This window comes from Bufo gargarizans, chromosome 3, assembly GCF_014858855.1.
Source record: "Bufo gargarizans isolate SCDJY-AF-19 chromosome 3, ASM1485885v1, whole genome shotgun sequence".
NCBI classification, from domain to species: Eukaryota; Metazoa; Chordata; class Amphibia; order Anura; family Bufonidae; genus Bufo; species Bufo gargarizans.
The window spans coordinates 433,127,494-433,149,582 of NC_058082.1; the positions used below are offsets into that span (position 1 = coordinate 433,127,494).

The 22,089-nt window shown below is 42.4% G+C and overlaps 1 protein-coding gene across 5 annotated transcripts in view; it reads right to left on the reverse strand.

Annotated features, from left to right (window-relative positions):
• The window catches only part of MAGI3 (membrane associated guanylate kinase, WW and PDZ domain containing 3), a 309,538-nt gene that overhangs the window by 92,903 nt on the left and 194,546 nt on the right, over positions 1-22,089 (reverse strand). For all 5 annotated transcript variants that reach the window (XM_044283486.1, XM_044283484.1, XM_044283483.1 and 2 more), the window contains exons 4-7: positions 16,027-16,239; positions 15,594-15,765; positions 15,418-15,497; positions 11,149-11,206 (exon numbers count right to left, since the gene is read on the reverse strand). In XM_044283486.1, the coding sequence (XP_044139421.1) occupies positions 11,149-11,206; positions 15,418-15,497; positions 15,594-15,765; positions 16,027-16,239 (523 nt within the window). The remainder of the gene's footprint in view (positions 1-11,148; positions 11,207-15,417; positions 15,498-15,593; positions 15,766-16,026; positions 16,240-22,089) is intronic.

A 22,089-nucleotide genomic window follows, 5' to 3' on the forward strand; every position in this document is an offset into this window, starting at 1 on the left:
AAGGCATAGCACAGTTTCCAATGCCAACGGATGGCGAAGTCGTCTAAGGCATGAGGTCTGTCCCTGGGGTTTAGGGAACAGAATGTCTCCTCCTTTGAGTTTGCCCTGGTGGCAAACAGATCCACGTCGGGCATCCCCCACTTCCTTACCACTAGCCTAAATATTTCTGGACTTAGAGACCATTCTGTATGATCAATCCTGTGGCGGCTGAGAAAATCTGCTTCCTGATTTAGTATTCCTTTCAGATGAACTGCCGATATAGAGGCCACCTTCTGCTCTGCCCATGCAAAGATTCTTGTTGTCAGTGCTTGGAGGGTTGCTGACCGTGTTCCCCCTTGATGGGAAAGGTAGGCAATGGCCGTAGTGTTGTCTGATAGCACTTTTATGTGATGATGACACAGCATTTTCTCTGCTACCTTCAACGCTTCCCAGACTGCTCTCAGTTCCCTGAAATTTGATGACTGGGACCTGGTTGAATTTGGCCAAGTGCCCTGGAACATACGATCCCCCACCTTTGCGCCCCAGCCGGACAGACTTGCGTCTGTTACTACCTGTACCTGGGGAGTCTTCTGCCAGGGATTTCCCCGGGATAAATTCCTGTGGTTTTTCCACCAATTTAGGGACTGCAGTATCCGGGTTGGTGGACTTACTTGATGATCTAGAGAGGATTGGCACCTGTTCCAGACACTCAGGATCCAGGACTGAAGGGGTCTGAAGTGTATTTGACACCAGGGGACTGCCGGAATACAAGATGTTAGCAGACCTAGCATACTCATCGCCTCTCTGATAGAGCAAGATCTTCTTTTCTGAAAGGATCTGATCTTTTGTTGAAGAACCAATATTTTGTCTCGAGGTAGGAATACCGCTTGCTTTCGGGAGTCTAGAATCATGCCTAAGAACCAAACTTCCCTTGAGGGGGTAAGGACGGACTTTTCTGTGTTCACGATCCACCCGAGATTGTCTAGGATGGAGAGAAAGAACCTCAGATTTGAATTGATTTGGCTGAAGCTTTCGCTGATCAGAAGGAAATCGTCCAAATAAGGAATTATCATAAGTCCCTTCCTCCGGGCGAAGGCGACCATCTCTACCACAACCTTGGTAAATATCCTCGGGGCTGATGAAATCCCGAAGGGAAGGGCTCTGAACTGGTAGTGATGGATGTTCCCTGATATATCCTGGATTGCAAACCGGAGAAAACTCTGCGAGTTGGTGTGAATGGGAATGTGGTAATAAGCGTCTCGCAGGTCTATTGTGCACATGAAGACGTCTTTGCTTAGCAGTGGGATTGTAGATGCTAGGGTTTCCATCCTGAATTTCTGATAACGAATGAACTTGTTTAATGGTTTCAGGTTTATGATAGTCCGAAAAGTGCCTTCTTTTTTCCTGATTAGAAATAAAGTTGAATAGTAACCCCTGCCTCTTTCTGGAGGCGGAACTGGTGAGATTACATTCATCTGATAAAGTTTCTGGACTCCTTGCCAAAGGTTTGTTTGGAACCGTGTCAGGGAAAATTTGTTTGGGGGTCTTGAAGACCACTCTATTTGATAGCCTGCGCCGACTACCTTGGAAATCCAGGGATTCTGGGAGATAGATTCCCATGACCCCAGGAATTTTGAGTCTTCCTCCCACTCCGGCGTCATTGCTTATCGGAGGATTTTCCTCTTCCCCCTTTTGGATAGCTCCAACGCCCTGATTTCCCTTCCCCCTGTAGCTTTTTTCTTGATTCGAGGAGGAGCGAAAAGGATACCAGCGTCAGAAGGGACGATCTTCCGGAAACCCCTTCTTTTTGTCTGCGGCCTTCTCTAGACCGGGCCAAACACATATTCTCCAGAAAAGGGTATAGAACAAAGTTTTAATTTAGACGTCTTGTCCCCCGCCAGCACTTCATCCAGAGGGCTCTTCTGGCTGCATTGGGAAAGTGCCGCATCTCTGTAGGAGAATCGGACTGACTCGGCTGAGGCATCCGCCAGGAAGGCCATGGCGGATTTCAAAAGAGGGAGAGAATTGAGAATTTGCTCCCTAGATGCTTTATCTTTTATATGCGTTTCTAATTCTCCCAGTCAAAGATACATGGATCTGGCGACTGAGGTAGCCGCAATATTGGTTTTAATATTAAACATGGACGCCTCCCAGAATTTCCTGAAAAGACTGTCCGCTTTACGATCCATCGAATCTTTAAGTTGGGAGGCATCCTCAAATGGAAGGGATGTTTTTTCGTTCACTTTAGCGATCTTGGGAATTTCATTGAAAATTTTAGACTCCTCAGGATCAAATACCAATCTATTTTTGAACGAAGCCCACTCATCAAGGACCATCTCTCTAATACTCTCATTGATGGGAAAAACACAAGTTTTTTTTAACTCTCAAGCCCCCAAACATTTCTTCTTGTACCGAATGGGTACGTTGTACCTCTTCCACACCCTGCCTTCAACAGGTCGGACATCTCTTCAGTAGAAAAGTAATATCTACGACCGTCATCCACTGAGTCCGAATCAGAGACTCTTTCCCCCCTCCTCCCATGACCTGACGGAAGCAAGCTCCCCTCAGCAGACAACTCACAGTAAAACTGGGAAAATAAATGTTCTCTCTCTCCTCACTCTACTACTCCCCTCCCCCTTCCACTTTTCTACAGCAGGAGAGGGGGATCAAGCAGACTCCCTGACCCGCTACTTATAATACCCCCGAAGGGGACTCACGGTTGGAAGCAGCGCTGGTGGTTCAGCTCTAGGGGACCGCTCTGTTCCCGATATAGTCGTCCTCTTCTTGCAGGCAAGGGTTCCGCAAACAGGGGGAGCCGGGACGCCGGCCGTGATGTCATAAACATGCGCCGGCGCGCAACCCAGCTGCCGCCTCAGTAGGCCAGGAGGGAGTCTGCGGCAGGGAACAGGCCCCGGATTTACCGGGACGAGATAGAGCCCCGCACCGCCCAGCGTTAGTACCAGACCGTGGGAGGGCAGGGGGACACCCGCATGGTGCCGGCGATTTCTTGAAGGTAAATTTAAAAATAAGAAAACGCATCCAAGTTTCCTCAGCTTCATCTCCCTGCATACAGGGAGACCTTTCTCTGCCCTGTCCTCTGTAGGGACAGAAAACACTGGTGTTGGTGGTGGGAGGAGGGTATTTAACCTTTCTCTGTTCCTGCCCCTACAGAGGTCAGGGGTCAATCTCCTTGTATGCCGTTGTGATGATGCTATGGAAAATGGTGCTTTCTTTTTCACATAAGATAACAGGAGAATATCCCCCCACAATTTGCTACCCATTTTCTCTTGAATACAGTAAGCTCCCAATTGTGGTCATGAACTGTTATTTGGGGATACACCATTTTTTGTTGAATGAGCTGCGTGAGGGCTTATTTTGTGCAGGACAAGCTGTAATTTTTAAAGGCACCATTCTTGGGTAAATTTGGCTTTCTGGTTGCTATTTATCTCATTTTTTGGGAGGTGAAGTCACAGAAAAAGCTGTCTGGTGTCAATTTTTTTTCTTACAAATGCAAAAATCCGCAGCACTCGCCAATGTAGTAAATCCAATGGTGATTTATTCAAAAAACAGCATGGTGATGCAACGTCAAGCTTGAAAGACCGATGAAGGTCGAAACATTGCATCACCATGCTGTTTTTTTAATAAATCACCATTGGATTTACTACATTGGCGAGTGCTGCGGATTTTTGCATTTGTATTTGACGTTAGGACCATCAGCCAAGATCCTCATCTGCGTGCACCACCATCACCTTTAAGGTATTTTTAATGGTTTTCCCTAACTTGGGACCAGTAGTGCTGCCAAACCTCTGTGTATACTACATATGGCAATTTTCTTACAGCCATATTTTTTTTATATTTTCCTGGCTATGGTCTTGTGCCGTATGAGGTGACGTTTTTGTTGGTACCATTTTGAGGTACATATGACTTTTTGATTGATTAACACTATGTTTTTGGGAGGTGAGCTAACAAAAAAAAAAAAAAAGAGTCTGTTTTGGCGCAATGTTTATTTTTTTCATGGGGTTAACCTGATGGGATAGATCCTGTGATATTATTATCCGGTCGTTGCGGAGGTGGTGATGTCAGAAATGTCTATTTTTTTTTCTTCTATTTTTAACCGTTTTTCAAATGACGGATTTGGGGGGAAATTTTATTTTTTTAAATGTGAATTTTTTTTTTTTCTCAAAACACTTAATTTTTTTAATTTTATACTAGGTGTCCCCCATAAGGACATATAAGACCACTGGGGGACATTTTACTTTTTAACCATTTACATATATTTTTTTTTAAACTATTAATTTCTCCTGTAACTGAGGCTGACATAGTAGCCCCAGTCACAGGGAAAATAGACCCCCAGAGAGGCTATACAGCAGTATACACCTTCTGCACTCCCCAGGCAGTCACATGACCACCGGGCTGGGACAGATTGCTGTTGAGCGCTGTGTATACAGCGATTTAGAAGGCAGGGACACCCAGGAACGGTCCCTCGGCCTTCTCTCTGGGGTGCCCTGGTCAGCTGCTCGGCAGCTGCGATCTCTGAATGGGCATTCCAAAACGTCCATTCAGAGATAAACCCGACCGTCAAGGACCTTTATAGTCAATGGGTAGTCGGGAAGTGGTTAAAGAGGTTTCCATGGACTTAGATAATAATGACTTTTCCTAAGGATAGGACATCAATATCAGAACAGTGGGGGTCTGCCACTCGGCACCCGCACCATTCACACCATTCAGCTATATTGGGCAGGCATCAGTGCTGGAAACAAAGCAATGGACGGAAGCTTCTTCTTAAGGCTCCGTCCATTATGTTTCCGGCAGCTGCCCGAAAGAGGTGATCAGTAAAGGTGGCGGGTGTCAGACCCCCACTGATTTGATATTGATGATCTATCCTGAGGGTAGGTCATCAATATCCAAGTCCTAGTAAACCTCTTTAAGTCTTTATATTCTTCCAGTTATGCTGTCGCATATCCTTTGTCTACTGCCCGTTACAGTCTGCATCATAATTCCAGCACAACACACTACCTCAGTTACGACTACAAAAAAAATCCAGAACCTGGAGATCAATCCACAAAACATTAATCCATGAAGGGGATAAATGTGAAGAGCTGTGTTATCCATTGACTCCATTCCTTAGACCACCCAGAGCCATACCAATGGTCGTCCACAACATCTCCTACAGTGCTACCATATAAATATAAACGATTCACATTAGCATATAAGCAGCAATATAACAAAACAAAATGAACAGATATTCAGTAAAAAAAAATTACCGATTATCCATAGCACGAAAGCTAAAACTACAGCTCTACCAAGATGTAGACGAGTGGTGTTATTGGTAGCGCTTTGGATGCTTTGGTCCTATTACTCTGTACCTTGCAAGAACTGCACACGTTATGGATTGATGCCTTTACTCGCAGACTTTATATGTTCTGGAGACTGTTGGGTAGGAACAAGTTAAAATTGGGTAGGACCTGCATCTCCCAGGTGCAGATTCACTCACGGTACGTTTGCTTTATATGCTTGAGCACTGGTTAGCTTTTCCGTGGTTAACGCTATCATCCTCCCCAAAGATTATATTGTCAGCTAGTCTGCAGTTATCTTGGTTCTTACGCTGTTATGATTGCAAGCTGCCAACAAAGCTCCGGAGGGGAACAAGGGCTTTTGCTAAGCTGTCATAAACACACACGTAACAAAAGTCAGTACTTATTCACTTAGACAACTCGCTCCCTGCGCACGCAGCCCTCAATGCACCCAGCCTCTCATACACACAAATGCGACTATATCAAAGTGTAGGGAGACCTATGTTATGCTTTCCTACTTGAAGGCAACCAGTGAACCAGACCATGATGTCCCTTTGCACACAGTGAACGTAATTATATGTGAAAGTGTATCTACCCGCCATTGCATTTTCATGGATTGACTAGGATAAATATTAAATACACTTTTCACTGTATTTTGACTTTCATTAGGCATGATCTGGTTAGAGAATAGAGGGCCTCTTACCAATATAGTCACTGAAATGTTAGAACATTTGCTTGCTACCTCCTCCATACCGCCATTGTTGGTCAGTCTGAATTCACAGTATACAGAATTCTTTCCAGCAGCCATAAGACACATTAGGTCACTATTCGAGTTCAGTTCTAGATCTACTGAGGGATGTGACCACTGTACAGAATCAGGATGAAAAAAGACATTTGTCCATTCAGTTCGGCCTGTTAACCTGCAAATTGATCCAGAGGAAGGCAAAAAAAAAAAAAAAACGTTTTTTTTTTTGGGGGGGGGGGGGGAGGAATTCCTTCTCGACTCCAATCAGGCAATTAGAATAACTCCCTGGATCAACGACCCCTCTAGTAGACAAGAATAGGACATGTCCTATTTTTTTCCGGGAACGGAATTGGGGACACGGAAGTGCGGATCCGCATAGCACATATTGCAGCCCCATAAAAATTTATGGGTCCGCAATTCTATTCCGCAAAATGCGGATCAGATGGAAACTGTGGAAGTGCAGTCTGTTCGAGCAGACCGTGATTCGGCTGGCACATGGGAGCTCTCATGCTGCAGAGGAGCAGAAGAAATTTGTATACACGAGAGGGAGAATGGTACGAGCATTTAACGTAACACAATTCAGAAGGCAATATGCTTACCAGCGGAAGAGTGGTCACTGAATTCAGAGACTAAGGGGTCATTTATTATACTGAAATACGCCTACATTAGGTGTATTTTATGCGCAGACGGCGGCACAATCTGCCACTCCTCCCCGCTCACGCCAGATCTAAAATTGCCGGTAGGCCAGTCTCATTCATCATTTTCTATGCCTGCATCTCTTCATAACGTCAGCGGATCCTTCACCAGCTATAGGGCGTCTATATCTGTATCTAATTTAAAAGGGTTGTCCAGGATTTTAAGAATGTGTCTGATTTCTTCCAAAAACAGCACTACACCTGTCCACAGGTTGTATGTGGTATTGCAGCTCAGCCCTGTTCATCAGACACATGCCATGGACAGGTGTGGTGCTGTTCCTGGTAGAAAACAGTCAATTTCTGGACAACCCCTTTTAATATAAGTTAAAAGGACCTAAATGACCTGCATAGCAATAAAAAGGCAGGTGTCGACTATCATGTATGGAGGCCAGTCCATTTAAAGGGTCTGATCTCAAACATTAATGGCATATCCATAACCTCGTCCAACAGTCTTATATTATTGCACCCAACTAGCGATTAGCTTCCATATCGTAAATAAAACCTGAACTCTCGCTGGTAGCTGGGGGCAATAAAACCGCTTTTCCTCTCTTACATAAGGCCAAGTAAGGCCAAGTAAGCCAAACCAAGTGTCTATCTTTCCAAATGCCATCTCTTTCCTGGTATACACAATAACCATGTTTTATCTGTATTTATACTAATCCATATATGTATGAACAGGCATATACCGTACATATTCCCATCCTTCTACCCAGAGGACTCAGCTGAACCTGAATTTATAAAGGGAACAGTCTGTGACCTTTAAATATGCCACAACTGTCTCTTAATTTCAGAGCACTGCAATAAAGACAAAGCCTAAGGTAAAACTAATGCTAATGGACTCTCAAAGTACATTAACAGAAAATCCCACTTAATGTTTGCCTGGAACGATTTTGAACTTCACTCTGTTGAGTACAGAGATATTTTTACTTTTAGATTTCAGTTTAATGCTATCTGACGGAGTGAAGGAGTTAATGTACAGCTACAGTATGCAATAGCTAAATGGTATTACAAATAATAAATCTATGCACCGAGTGGCACACAAGTCGATAGCTTCATTAGTTAATATAGTGCAATGCTGTAAGGGTTGTTGCCCTCCTCCCTTGTCAAAGTGAAGGATCAGCTTCGCTGAATCTACAGTGAATTAGAAGCTGCTCTTCATTCCAAACACTCCACTCATTTCTTGTCTTTCGACTTCACTACATTAGCTCAGAACAGCATATATGGAAGGGGAGTATTCACACTGACTTTACCGTGCAAGCTTCAGTCCAAAAACATCACAAAATCATCAGATGGCGTTGGGCGCTCTTGAGATTAGGGAGTCTCACATTCCCTGAGATGGTGTCATTAAATGCATTCTGATAACGCACTTGTAATGGTAATGCATTTCAATGGAACGTCAAACAAGAAAAAAAAAATAATGTAGTCTGCTTAGTTATGACGGGAAGCAAAGTCACTTTTTCCTCTGGGATGATGTGGGCAGGAGACTCATTAAAGGAACAGTTCCATTGAAAAAGTAATCACATATTAACAACCTATATGTGAATACTCTAATATATTTTTTTCTAACTAAAGCAATGGGTTTATGGTTTCCAGGATGTAATTTCTGCTATGTATACTAGTCGTTCCTGTCTTGGCTCTTTAAGGCGACTCAGGTTCCAAAAAAATTTAAAAATCCCACCACTATGGAAGTGTTCTGTTCATTCCCCAGTTACATACTGACTTTCTTTTAACCTTTTCAACTGTAGATCTGCCAATTCCTGGGCTCCTCTTTTGTCATCCAAGATGGCTGCACTGCATACTGTGCACCCCTATTCCAAGACACTTCCTGCATGTCCAGCCCTGCTCCTGGATAGGCCAGTAATGCTCAGGTGACCAGTGCTGGCCAATCCAGTCGAAGCAGGAAGTGTATTGGACTACCAAATGAACAGTATGCATCATGTAGTCTAAGAAGTGGAGCAGTCATCTCAGATGGCAGAGGGGGAGTCCTGGATTTGGTAGATCTTTAGCTAAAAAGAAGAAAAGGAGGTCATCAGGTAACGGTTCTGTTTGTTTCCCATTTATTGTGAACTTCTTTACATGAACCAGAGGGCCGCTTTAACTTCCTCTCTGTTTAGACTTTTAGAATAGGAGACTTCCAAATGCTATCCCAGCATTGTGACTGGTCTGGACTTCTCACATTACACTAATCAGTACACTGCTCCTATGTGTGCATGTTTATCTAGGCCTATTCAGAGAACCGGAGTTGTTATTCTGTCAATCATTTCAATTCCCCACCTACTATTCCAAGGAGCATTACCTTACAGATAAATCATTGCCTGTGTAGCAATAAAATGAGATTGCTCTGATCTCTGTAGCAGTAGTCTCAGTAGGACAACATATTGTATTCAAATTTGAATGGTATTATATTGAACGTTTTAAAAAACACCCCTTTGTGATGGAAGTGTCACTTTAAGAGACCTTTGACCATAACTATAGGTCCACATCTTACAAAAGAATCCTTAACAATATGATACGTCAGTCATTGTGTTAGATGCTATCGACTGTTCCACCTCTATAGTTATTTGTGATTTTGAAAAGCAGACATTCCCTGTAATAGTCTAACTAAAGGCTGGTTTAGACGGGCTGACGGAGTGGCCGATTGTCTGGAAGGAAGCCTTGCTTCCCGACAGTTGGCAGCTCACTCAATGAAGGAAAAAGCTGTATTTACATGCAGAAATCTCCCTTACAGTATGAGGACAAGGGATCGTGATTGTGATTGTTCGTCCCCATACAGAATCATTGTTTATGGGTGACAGATTGCGGTTTAAAACGCACAATCTGCTGCCCAGAAATGATGATTGGTGGTGCCTGCACGAACGACAGGATCACCCGATGAACTAGCATTTTGTTCGTTCATTTAGTGATTGGCGGCACATTTAGAAGGCCAGATTATCGGTAACGAGCGTTTGCAGGAACGGTTGTTCCTGATAATCTGGACGATTATTGGTTCATCGAAATTTAAGCAAGAGAATTTAGCTAAATTTTTAATCTCTACCCCCAATCAGTAGAAACAAAACACAGACACTTTTCTGCCATGTTAACCACATACAGTAAATGAAAAGCTCACATTGATGAAGTCCAATGAGTTTGGACCTTCATGGACCTTCACAGACCTTCATTCCAAATCCATGGATCTGCCACCTATTTCAGCACTACATTTTAGCTAAAATAAAGGGTCAATAAAATGACTGGATCTTGAATAGTCAAGGGTTTCTGGCAACAGAATTTCTCACAGGTTATACACCTTCAGGATAGTATTTATTCTCTTTCTGGAAATCATTGGTCATCTAAGCATACAGACTCCATCCACAATATGTATAAATATCTCTACAGTCTCCGAAAGCTGATGCAAGACTATTTTATCACAAAATCATTGGAGAATCCTCATGTATAATTATTTGTGGATTGACCAATGTTCTTGGGAATAAAAAGTTGCTAATCAACTCTTGAAAAGTTCAGCGTTATCTGTACATATCTTGATCTGGGTAGGTAACTTACTCCAAGCACCCCATTAAAAATCCCAGAGTGCCATGATACTCTTTGCTACAGGCTTCTAGACTAATCTTCTGCTACACCACTGTACAACTCCGTCTGAAGTGTTAAATATTTGCCTCTTTTTTGTATTCCATATGTGGTAACAAAGATATGTAGAATAGAATATACTTAGGAAGCAACAATGTATCATTTTACTAGGTAGTAAAGTGAAAAACTCAAAAATATTACTCTGGCTCAAAGTTTCATATCCCTCTTGTACTTGTGTAGGGTTTTTCCTGGCGGTGTCACCATCACCATTAATTCACTCATTTGTTAATTGACCTTCGCAAGTATGTGTGTGTATTACTCAAACTATCCTATCCAAATGTGGTAGGGAATGCTGCGTGGGGCTACAGTGTAGCAAAATAAATGGCCACTGCTCCATTCACTTCTATGGGACTATTGGAGATAGCTGATTTTCGGAAGTCAAACAAAAATAAATTTAGGGTGGCCGCACAAGGTGTGGCTGCTTTTCACTCACTTTGGGGGGTCTCGTCCTGGATATTGATGCAAGTCCCAATGGTGGGACCCGTACCTATCTGGCACTGGTGGCATATCAGGTGATATGCAACCAATGTCTAAGATGAGACAACCCCTTTAACAAGTGATGATCATCACACTATCGTTCAACGATGCTCATTAAGGGGCAAAAATCGGCCTAGGTAAAAGTACAGTTACTTACAGTGTCCAATTATCTAGGTTACTGATGTAAGCATCAAAATATAACAATACTTTACAGACTCTTCTTTTGAAAATGAATACAGAAAAAATTTAATATAAAAAAATAAAAAATAGCAAACTATTAACTTAAGCATAGTAAGTAAATAGAAAGGTTTACATAAGGGGAAGGCTAAATGCTTACTCAACATAGTAGATGCCATATTGTGGGTCCTCAATCTTCTCCCAGCCATATGGAAGCTCTGCAAAAGAAACATGAACAATGACGCTGCAGATATTTGCCTAAACACCTGTAGTGCAACCAATACTACAATTCGGCATGTACACTTAGTGACAGTCGTTGCCCAATCTCTCACGAAAGAGCAGCTGCTGGAAGAAACCTCAAGGTGAATTCAGCCATCTGACACCCTCAATCAACCTCGAAACGCGAAAGACAGTGATGGGAATATCAATTCATTGATATACGCACAAGCTAGATACGCTAGATACGCTTCTGCTGCAGCCTGAAGGTGTAGACGGTAAAGGTAATATCAATAATTTGCCCGCCTGTGATATGCAGATACATCAGGATGTAGGCTGCAGGTAAGTATAGGCTGGGCAGACCTCTCTGCGATCTTTAGTGACTAAGAGGAATAAACAGCTTGTTTGTGGCGGACGGCACGGCGAGCTAACAAGCGGTGTTCAGAGCGTTAGATAGACTGCTACTAATTATTAAATACTGATAAGCAGAATGTGACACATAGCCTGCTGGCTGAGCGCACTGAATCATCGTGTTCTCCAGCGCTTTGAAGATTTCTCTTTCTCAATGCCTTGGGTCGTCGTTACTTAAATGTACATGATGTTCTCGCACAGCTGGGCGGGAATGCTAATTCTGGTTGGGAAATGACATCAGCTTTGACTAGCAGTAGGTTGTACAGCTGCGTTATCACCTCATTGTTTGTGGATGGAAATTGGCCTTTTCCAAAGGGATGCAGATTCCGAGCTTAATTATTTCTGGATGATTATTAAATTTCGAGTGACAAAGGGAACGACGTGAAGTATGAAGTCATTTGTAATTCATTTACGGAATATATTTTCATCCTTATAGGATCTCAATAGCGGAGAAAAAACGCTTTAGTTTTGTCCCTATTCATTGTCAATGGGGACAAAACTGAACTGTTTGCTTCCGGCTCCATCGCAGACAAAAAAAAAAAGTGCGTCTTGAGATGCGGAGAAAGACGGATCAGTCATGACTCAAAATGTAAGTCAATGGTACGGAATCGGTTTTCTCAGACACAAAAGAAAACTGATCCGTTCCCCGTTGCTTACAATGGTTTAAGAGACAGATCCTTCATGGCTATTTTAGAGATAATACATCCGGATTGGTTCATAACGGATGCAGCCGGTTGTATTATCATGACGGAAGAGTTTTTACAGATCCATGACTGATTCAGCAAAAAAGCCGCGCAAAGCATGAGGTGGCTTTACATACGCATTGCTGCCTGCCCTGTCCATAACCTGTGCCTAGTACTCCACTTGAAGGGTTGGTACCGAGCCCCTCAAACAAATGCTAGCAGGGTTGAGTGGGTGCGCTGCTGCTCCATTCATTCTCCCTGAGAGTGACGGCAATAGTGCTGTACTCTGTTATGTCTGGCTTTTCCATAGAAAATTATATGCTTGGCTATGGCTGCATTCATTCTCCCAAATGTGAGGGGTCCGAGCAGTCAGGCACCACTAATCCAATGCTTATCCCCTTATCCATGGTCATCTCAGCAGTTCCCTGTTCTCTTGAAATCAACACCCCATTGACGGTGGTCACCTGACTGCTGCACCCAATCTCCGGCTGCAGCAGTGACCTGTCAATCATGCATCACGGGGGACCCAGGTAAGTATAAACTTAAGCTCGGGTCCAGCCTCTCGCAAGAGGTCTGTTAAAAAATATCTGAAGTTGCCCAACACCCAGGTCCACAGACATTAGATATAACTTGGTGAAGTTACAATTTCAACTGTATTAGAATCATTTGTGACACAAATTTTCATAGCAGGTAAGAGGTCAGCCACAAAAACCCGGACTATCTGGAGGTAGCTGCAAATTGCAGGAAACTTATGATACCAAACAAACAATGGTTTCAGTGGAGAAGTATTTTATTACTCACAAATCTTACTTCCAGGTTTTCAAAGAATTTGAGCTTAAAAAGCTACTGCAAAAAAGACATGGAAACTCCAGATAACAGAGATTTTGGAGTATTTTGCATTAAAGGGGAATGTCTCATGCAATTAATTTTAGTCCGATTAATAACATTTAAGTGTATAAAAAACGGTTTGGTCTTTGATCTTTTTTTAAATGTTATAGGGAACAATTTTTTATTTTTAGTAAATTAAAAATACACTTCCATTATCTGTGTGCACAGTGCATTAGGGTCTTTAGCTTTATGGCAGTTGCAATGAATGGAAATTGACAGACATGTCAAATGACTATTAGTGGTTCTCTGAAGAGATTGAGTAGAGCCCCCTCCCCCCAGGGTACATGCTGACAGAAACTTAAAGGGAATTTGTCAAGAGAAAATCAACAATAGTTTAAATGATGTTTTTATGTTAAACATTTTTAAATAATTTTTGATGATGTCAATATTTTTGTTTAAAAAAAAACAACTAAATCCTGCAGTTTTTTCACTGGCCACTAAGACTAATAACAAGTGCCACTTATTGTTCTGAACAGATCACTTAATTGCACTTTTATCTGCTTATCATTACAGGTAGAATTAGAATGACCGATATCACCTCCGTATATAGATAACACAGGATCCACCATTCACAAGAGGTGATATCAGAGCTTATCTTCTCCCTCCTGACCTTTGCACAGGTCACAAAGCATGCCTAGAAAACTCTTCCACAGAAGTCAAAAGAGGTCCCCTCCTGACCTTTGTGTCTATGGATCATGGTGGCTGCTGTAAAGCATATCTCTGAAGGCTGCTAAGAACAGCTCAGGCAAGATGGAAGCCCCAATAATCATGTTCAAGAAATAAAATAAAAAAAATAAAAAATCTACAAATCAGAAATTAAAATCACATTTGGAAAGAATGGTGTTGCTATCTGGTTTTAAATGGCAGAAAAAAGTTATAGGTGACAGAATAAGTGTCCTTTGGGTTATTTTTTAGGATGAGCTGCCATGAAGCTGTACATGAGGAATAACATTGCTTCAGCCCATTCTACAACTTATGTGGCATTTTTTTTATTACGTTTTTCCCTGTGATCTGTCTGTAAGTCTCATTTATTCTGATCTGGCGGGTGGAGACTAGCTGGTATCATGTCTGCCCAGACACAGGAAATGGGTAACCAAGGGGTCCTGGTCCCTAACTTTCTGACGCACATCCTCAGAAGCTACAGTAATGGAGGACATCATACAGCAGAACTAAGCAGTTTAGAGGTGAATCCCTCACAAACAAGCTGCAATCTCTGGCAGTCTCTCTGCCTGTCTCCAAGACCACCGTTCTCCTCCCCCTCCCATTTCCATAGGTTTCTATGTAATGCATCACCTCAGGGAGCAGGCAGATCTGAGCAGAGAACTGAGAGTAAATGAAATGAAGGAGGAGCAAAGCAGGAGAAGGAAGAACCTTCAAAGATAGATTAGAAAGTTTTTGTTCAGAATTGCTTGCATTACTCATTTATGGAAACAAAATAAGGGTGTATTAGACTGGCTGACTCTCGGCTAGTTCATCGTTAACGAGCTTTTGCAGAAATGCTTGTTAACACTGATCCGGCAGTCTAATACTGCTGCCGATTGCCCAATGAATGACCGAACGTTTCCTTCCCAACAATTGTCTTCAGAATCGGGCTGTCAAATACAGCCTTTACTCTTTAACTATGTTTACAGTGTATAACATGCTATCCTGTCTTATTAAGCAGTACAAAAAAAGCGCTTGTTAACGATGAACTGGCCGAGGATTGGCCATATACCCTTAAGTCATCATTAAATCCCCACCCTCTGCTCACTCTGATCCAGTCTACACAGCAAAGTTAACAAGTGAACTGCAACACTCAGGAAATGTCAGTTTACCGTATTTGCTCTAGTGGCCAGTGAGAAAACTTTATTATATCAATGAAATAATTATATCCCCCAAATCAAAATAAACATACATGAATTTCATACTTACCTGCTGCCTGCCTGGCTCCCGGCTCAATATCTTCCCCGACTCTGCATCTCAGTTCGGCTTCCAGGATGTAAACTTCCGTTTTAATGTGAAGCAGTGACCTGCTCCCCTTGCATCATGTCAAATGGTCACATGATGCAAGACAAGCAATTGGCTGCAGCGGCTTCCAAACAAAAGTTTTACATTCTGGGAGCCGAGCGGAGAAACCAAGGTCAGGAAGAGAAGGAGCCAGCGCCAGGAAAGTATTCTTCCCTTTGCAGGTCTATTCTTCCCAAAGGTGCACAACCCTTTTAGTTCTTTGTTTCATTTCACAAGATGCTTACCGCCATCGTCGCAGTCTTCTGGAGCTTTGGCTTTCTTGCACAGCCTGGGATCCAACCATGTTGTAGTTTTAGTGTTGTGGCTGGTAATAAGTAAAATAACAATTAATAAACCACAACAGAACCAGGCATTCATGCGCAAGAGAACATCATATAACACAGTATGGATATCAACTTACTCAATAAAGTAAATCATTCCTGCATCTGTGTAGGCCATTTCCCAGTTCTTCGGAAGGGGTTCCAAGTTTTCACCTTGAGTTAAGTAATTCCTGAAGTCCATATTACTGTTTGTCTGGTTGTAGCTGGGGACAGTTTTTGCCCAATCTGTAGATTCGGGTCGGTCTCGATGATCTGAAACAATGACATGGATGTTGACAGTACAGAGAGATAATCTACGTGTCTTGTCAATTGTATCTTTTTCAAAATAAAATCTTTTAGATACAGTAATTTGACTAAAGCTCCACTATAATGTATTTAGCTGGGTTGCAACTACTCTTTTGAGGGATATCTTTTATTATTATTATATAACAAGGATGCTTATATATACTGTATATAATTCAGTGAAAATCTCTCTTTCAACTACTCCCCATTGTTTTATAAACCAAGTCTCACCTGCACTTCCACTACTGCCATTCACGGCCTCTCTTTCCTCATCTTCCTCTTCCTCCGGGAGAGAAGAATCTGTACGCTGCATCTTACTGACAGACGTGGTTCTCTTTCGTGTAGTCTCTGTGTCAAAGTCTCCATCAAAGAGAACCCCATCTACTGGATCAGGCTGGAAGGGGCTAGGCTCAGCGGGAGGCTTTGGAGTACCATAGAAATTGCCTATGTTGACATACAAGATAAAGAGGTGTGAATATGTGATACAAAGTAGCATTTACAATCCAGACATGTAAAGGGCTATTTACACAGGCTGACAATTGATCAGATAACCGTTAACGAGTAAATGCTCCGCCAATTACCCAATGAGCGGGCAAAACGTTTGTTCATTGGTTAATTAGATCGTTTCCCAATAGCAGATTGTGCTGTGTAAATGCGATCTGCTGTCGGGAGACAATATGGGGAAGAGCGATGGCATTAGCGATCACTCCTCCCCATACTTTGGAGGAACTGGAGGAGATCGGAGCATGTAAATGCACCGGTCGACTCCGCTAGCAATCAGCAGATTGTCGAAAAAGGAAGGCTTCCTTCCTGACAATCTGCTAGATTGTCGTCCTGCGTAAAGGGACTTTAAAGGGGTTATTTGACCCCTAAAATGCACCACCATATGCCCAGCCCCCCCCCCCACACAATATAATCACCTTGCTCCCCGACACCCATATCACTCCTGGTTCCCGCATGGCCACTGCTGATTTTCCCCATGTGAGGATGAAAACATCCGGTGTTGGGGGGAAGTGGGTGGGGGAGGTATGGTGCAGCCAATGTAAGGCGGAGATGGGGGATAAGCCTCCCTAACGTCACCTGCGATGCTAGGGAGGATCGTCCCCATTGTTGTCTGCCATTGGCTCCCCCCCACTGGATGTGTGTCAGAGAGCAAGGTAAGTATATTGTGTGTGAGGGGCCCAGGCATATGGGAGGGCATTTCAGGAGTCGGATAACCCCTTTAAGAAAACAATCAGAAACTACCAAATCAGGTCCAGTATTTAAATAACTCGATCCGTACATTACTTTGCTATGGACTCTGTAATTAATAATTCTATGTAGACTTTCAACTGCCAAGTGCCATGGCATAAACTAAACTTGGAACCGCATACAACAAGGTCATTAGTTAACGTTTCCTTTCAGCACCGTTGCCAAACCGTTCTAAAAAGAAACCTAGGTTGTGCACATAAAAAGTTATTAGCTGTCTGATTATATGGCTGCAAGATGTAGAGGTTTCTAATGCTGCCTTTGGATGCAGCGGTCAAGTACACAAGTGTCGGGATGGAAGCGTTCCTTTCTGTTGGTTAGTGGACGAGAAGAGCTACATTTACATGTAGTGATCACCTCCACAGTATGAGGACCAGCGATGGCAATAAGGAGAAACATGAGCTGCAAAAGATTCATTTACTTTATTATAGTATATCAATCACTGAAAAATTTAAGTTTCACTTTACTTTTCTAAAAAGAATGAAAAAACAAAACAAAAAAAACAATGCAAAATGTAATTAGTCCTGCAATATGCCTTCCGTTACACGCTACATAATTCACTCAGAGTCTGTTCAGCAACCAAAACAATTGCATCACAATTGTTACACCAACATTCATCTGCTTTACATCCTGCCGAGGTGGAAGATATTTAATCCTGCTGCAGGTTTTCCAGAAAAGACAACAAAATGGTGTACCGCACTCTAATTCTCTCTCCACATGTTACAGATATAAACACGCACTCAGCGACTGTGCTGGAGGACACAAAATCTCACTTCTGCATGTGTGCATAGGTAATGAGCTCTACTTTGCCCATTTGCAGTGGAAAAGAACAAAAAAAAATCCCTCTATGTAATAAAGAGGAGCATGATGTGTACATCAGAATGCAAAGTGGTGCAGCAGTGATCCTTCTCACAGCCACTCAATATACACAATGCGTTCAGTATTATGACCTAGATTAGAAATCTTTACCAATCCAGCGAGATATACCTATTACAACCAAAAGTAAGCTGATTATATACATGTGAATTATCTTGATGACCCATTACAATAACATTAATAGATCTGAAGACTAATGACAATGTGCATCCTATGCATTTGAATTAGGTTTTAATGACTTTTGTAGTATCATTTGCGTCTACCATATAGTAAATACCAGTATATATTAAAGTAGTATCAGTGAAAGAGTACAGCTCATTGTAACATAACTTTAAAGGCTATGTACACCTTTGGGGGCAATATTTTATTTTCGAATTGTACTCATTATGGGGTAAAACATATTTTTTTTCAATTGCTCTTTATTAAAAATAGTGAGTCCTTTTTTCTGTACAGAGCCAAGATGCTCTACTAGCAGGATCTGTATTTTCTCTCTGCTCCGTCAGTCAGCTAATCTGATGGACCACTTATCTCTACTCTCTGACATTATAAAACACTACTGATAAGAATGGGGCTTAAATAAGTGTTTATGACCTCTTTGCAATATAGAGATAAGGTGTCACGGCTGTGTCTTGGTCTCTGTGTTGTTTGCCACGACACATTTGCCATGCATGCTGGTTACCTGCGGAAACATGTAGTTTATGCAGCATGTGTGTACACTTCTCCTTTAAGGTTTGTTTCCCTTCCCTGTCTGGTGCTTGTGGGATTAAACTACCTGTCTGGGTGTGATCACTAGGTGTTTATATTGCCTGTGGCTGGTAGCCTGGAGTTTAGTTGTCCTCCAGCCTCTGTTGGTGCTGGAGCTATGCTCCTGTCCTGGGTATTACATCTGCCCAGTTATTAAGGTCACCTAATGAGACATCAATGTCATCCCGTTGTTACCATGTCTTCCTACCTTATCCATTTCTACGTATGGTGTGGTTTATGTTCAGGGTTTGTGTTGTATGTCTAGTTGTTGTTCCATGTCTGGTTTGTTTTGGTGTGTACGGTCCTGCATGGATGCTAGACACGCCCCTGTCTGTCTGTGCCTTCGGTGAGAGGGATACAGGGTTTCTCAGAGGGGGAACTACAAATCAGCGAGGAGGAGCGCTGCCTGGGGACGCCATGCACCCTGTCCGCATTGGGGTCCAGGCAGTTACTGGTACGCTGGATTCTGCGTTTTTTGTTTGTACTGTGTCCTGTATGGTGTTTGGGTTCCAGTACATATTCATAGGTTCCAGTTGTTGTGGTGTGGAATGCTGGTGTTCCTTCCAGCAGCCGAGGCAGGTAAGTGCCTAGGATCCTGGTGCCCTTGATCCAGTCAGTATTATTTACCACTGTGTTCTTACCTGCCAATCCAGTTTTGCTTTTAACTGTCTTCTCTTTATATGTGCATGTCAGTGTTCGGTGGGAAATTTACCCCCACTCCCCACTGGGACATAAGGGTTATTAGATGACAGGCCCAAAGTGAACGCGAAAAGTACGATTCACACAGCTAGATAAACGGTTAACCCTTTGTGACAGAACGGCTTAATATTTTAATAAAAATCAATTGAAAAAATGATTTTTAGCCCAAAATGAGTAAAATGTAATCATAAAAAAATTGCCCCAAAGGTGTACATTGTCTTTAAAAGGCTTTTCCAGGATTTTGTAACTTATGATCTCTCCTCTGGTTAGGCTGCAGCCGTCGGGTAGCTTAGCCTAGGCCATATCATGTGACATTCACATGGTCTAGGTGCAGCTCAGCCCCATTGAAGTGGATGGGTCATCAGTTAAAAAATCCCAGAAAACCTGTTAAATGTACCACCTAATGTAACATCAGTTCAATCACCATATAAAAACAATGGGGCGTTTTAGATGCCGGTCTTAATAAAGCCCTAAGCTGGCGGTAGATAACTCCATAACTATGGCACATCCAACACCAGTTCTAAATGTAAGACCGCTTCCTTGCTGTCTTACATTTAGACCTTTTTTCTATGCCTGAAACAGGCGTAGAAAATGATGAATGAGTTGGGCCTGCCGGTCCGTCCCCTCCCTGCCACGCCTACAATTTTAGACTTAGTGTGAGTGGGGCGAAGCTGCAGATAGCGGCACAACTAACCGGTGGGCGCAGATGTCTGCACCTGAAATACGCCTACATGGACTTTATCTACTGAAAATGATGTATTGTTAAGGTGGATTTAGACGGGCCGAATGTCAGGAAGGAAGCGTTCAGTGAAGGAGACCACGCATTTTCATGCAGTGATCTCCTTCACTGTAGAAGGACGGAGAATCGCTACAGCAAGCCCTTGTCCTCGTACAGAATCATGACTTCTGAGCAGCAGATCACTGTTCTGCTGCCCAGAAACTATGATCAATGGTCACTGAATGAGAGACAGGATCCCCTGATGAACAAGCATTCATCGAGTGATCTGGGGCACATTTAGAATGCCAGATGATCGGATTTGACTGTCCGCAGGATGACTGGACGATTATTGGTGCATATAAACGCACCATTAGGGGCTTTCTACTCCATTATGTTAATACCTTACTTATTGGCACAGTACTAAAGATAGGTGTATTGTTACTTATCATTTGCCCTATGTAATGCATGTAACCCAATGCATGGTTCAGTAAACCATAATCACAGGCTTCTGGGTCTTGTGGATACTTGACGTGTCAGGCCTCTAGTCAAACCACTACAATATGTACAGTATAAAAATCAGTGATCTGCAAACAACATGCAATGTAGAGGGGGATTTAAATTCTCAGTGCTTGGCCTGGATCAAAGAAGACTTTATTTAGTCAACGGACAGCAATGATTCGTACCCAATGAGATAATTATAATATATATTTTATAATTATGAGAAAATGCATTCTATATGATTTTTATAAATGACGGCAACACACATTTTTGTCCCCACAGACAGATTTTCTTTTAGCTCTGTTAGGATTTTGCTAGGAAGGAGGATGACGTTAAGCTCACTGTTTCAGCTAGAGAAAAGTGTTTCAGATGATCAAAAAGCTATACTGCAATCCCTCGAAGACCCAACGTACACAATAAAAGAATGAAAAATAATGGGGCTAGTGCGTTAAAGAGAATACGCAAGACCTTACTAAAGTACTGATCCTTGAAGCCTGGTGTCTGCCTTGCTACACCTTCCTTAGTAACATGTATAGAAAGCAACATGAAAAAACTACCGTTATCCTGCAGCACCCTTCCAAAGGGACACATCTTATACAATACACTATAATGGGCCAATCTTCTCTGCCTTTAAAGAAAGCCAGAATTGCACTACAATTCATGCCATATCAAAGACCATTTTGCAAGTTTGAGCTGTGTAATTAAAAGTTTTGAGAAGCATTGAAAAAAAGATTACTTTCAGCAATTTTTGAAATTGAATGTTAGAACGATGTAGACAGAGGTATGTATAGAAACCAAGATCCATCTGTATTCCATGTACATAGATTATCTAATATCTGTGCATACAGTGAAATGCCTGTTAGTATCAGCGTTTCATTTTTGTTCATAACTGAATAGTACAGGTAAATATAAGCAACTTTGTAATATATTTAATCAGAAAAAGATCCTTTTCCTCTTATCAGTCTGATTTCCTGCTCCTACTGCATTGCTGCTGCTTCTGAGGCAGTGCACAGAGAGATACTAAGCAGGGTCATCTGTTTCTAATAAAACAAGCTAGTCTCTGACCACTTGCTCATAAAAAACTGACAATTAGTGACAAACTGAAGAGAAAAAGTCAGATAATGTCCATAGTGTTATTCCACCTGTACATACACTATCAGTTTATTCTATATAAAAAAATTAAAAAAAACACATCAGAAACAACATTTTAAGAATTTATTAAAGATGGGGCCTAGTTGAACCTCATAGAGTCACTGTACTTACAAACAATTTATCTAAAACACTTCATTTAAAAAAGAAACTGCCTGAATCCACCTGGAAAAAAAGCGGTCAACTCATGACCTCTAGGGGTCTCACTTCCACCTAACTTGCAGTCCACTGCTTGTTGTCAGGCAAGATCTGTCCCCGCTAAGAGAGACTCAGAAGACGGCTCAGAGGAAGTGGGGAAGGGGGGGGGGGGGGGGGGGGGGGGGTGTCAGAGCTAGCTGAGCTCCTGAGCCTAATAGAAGCAC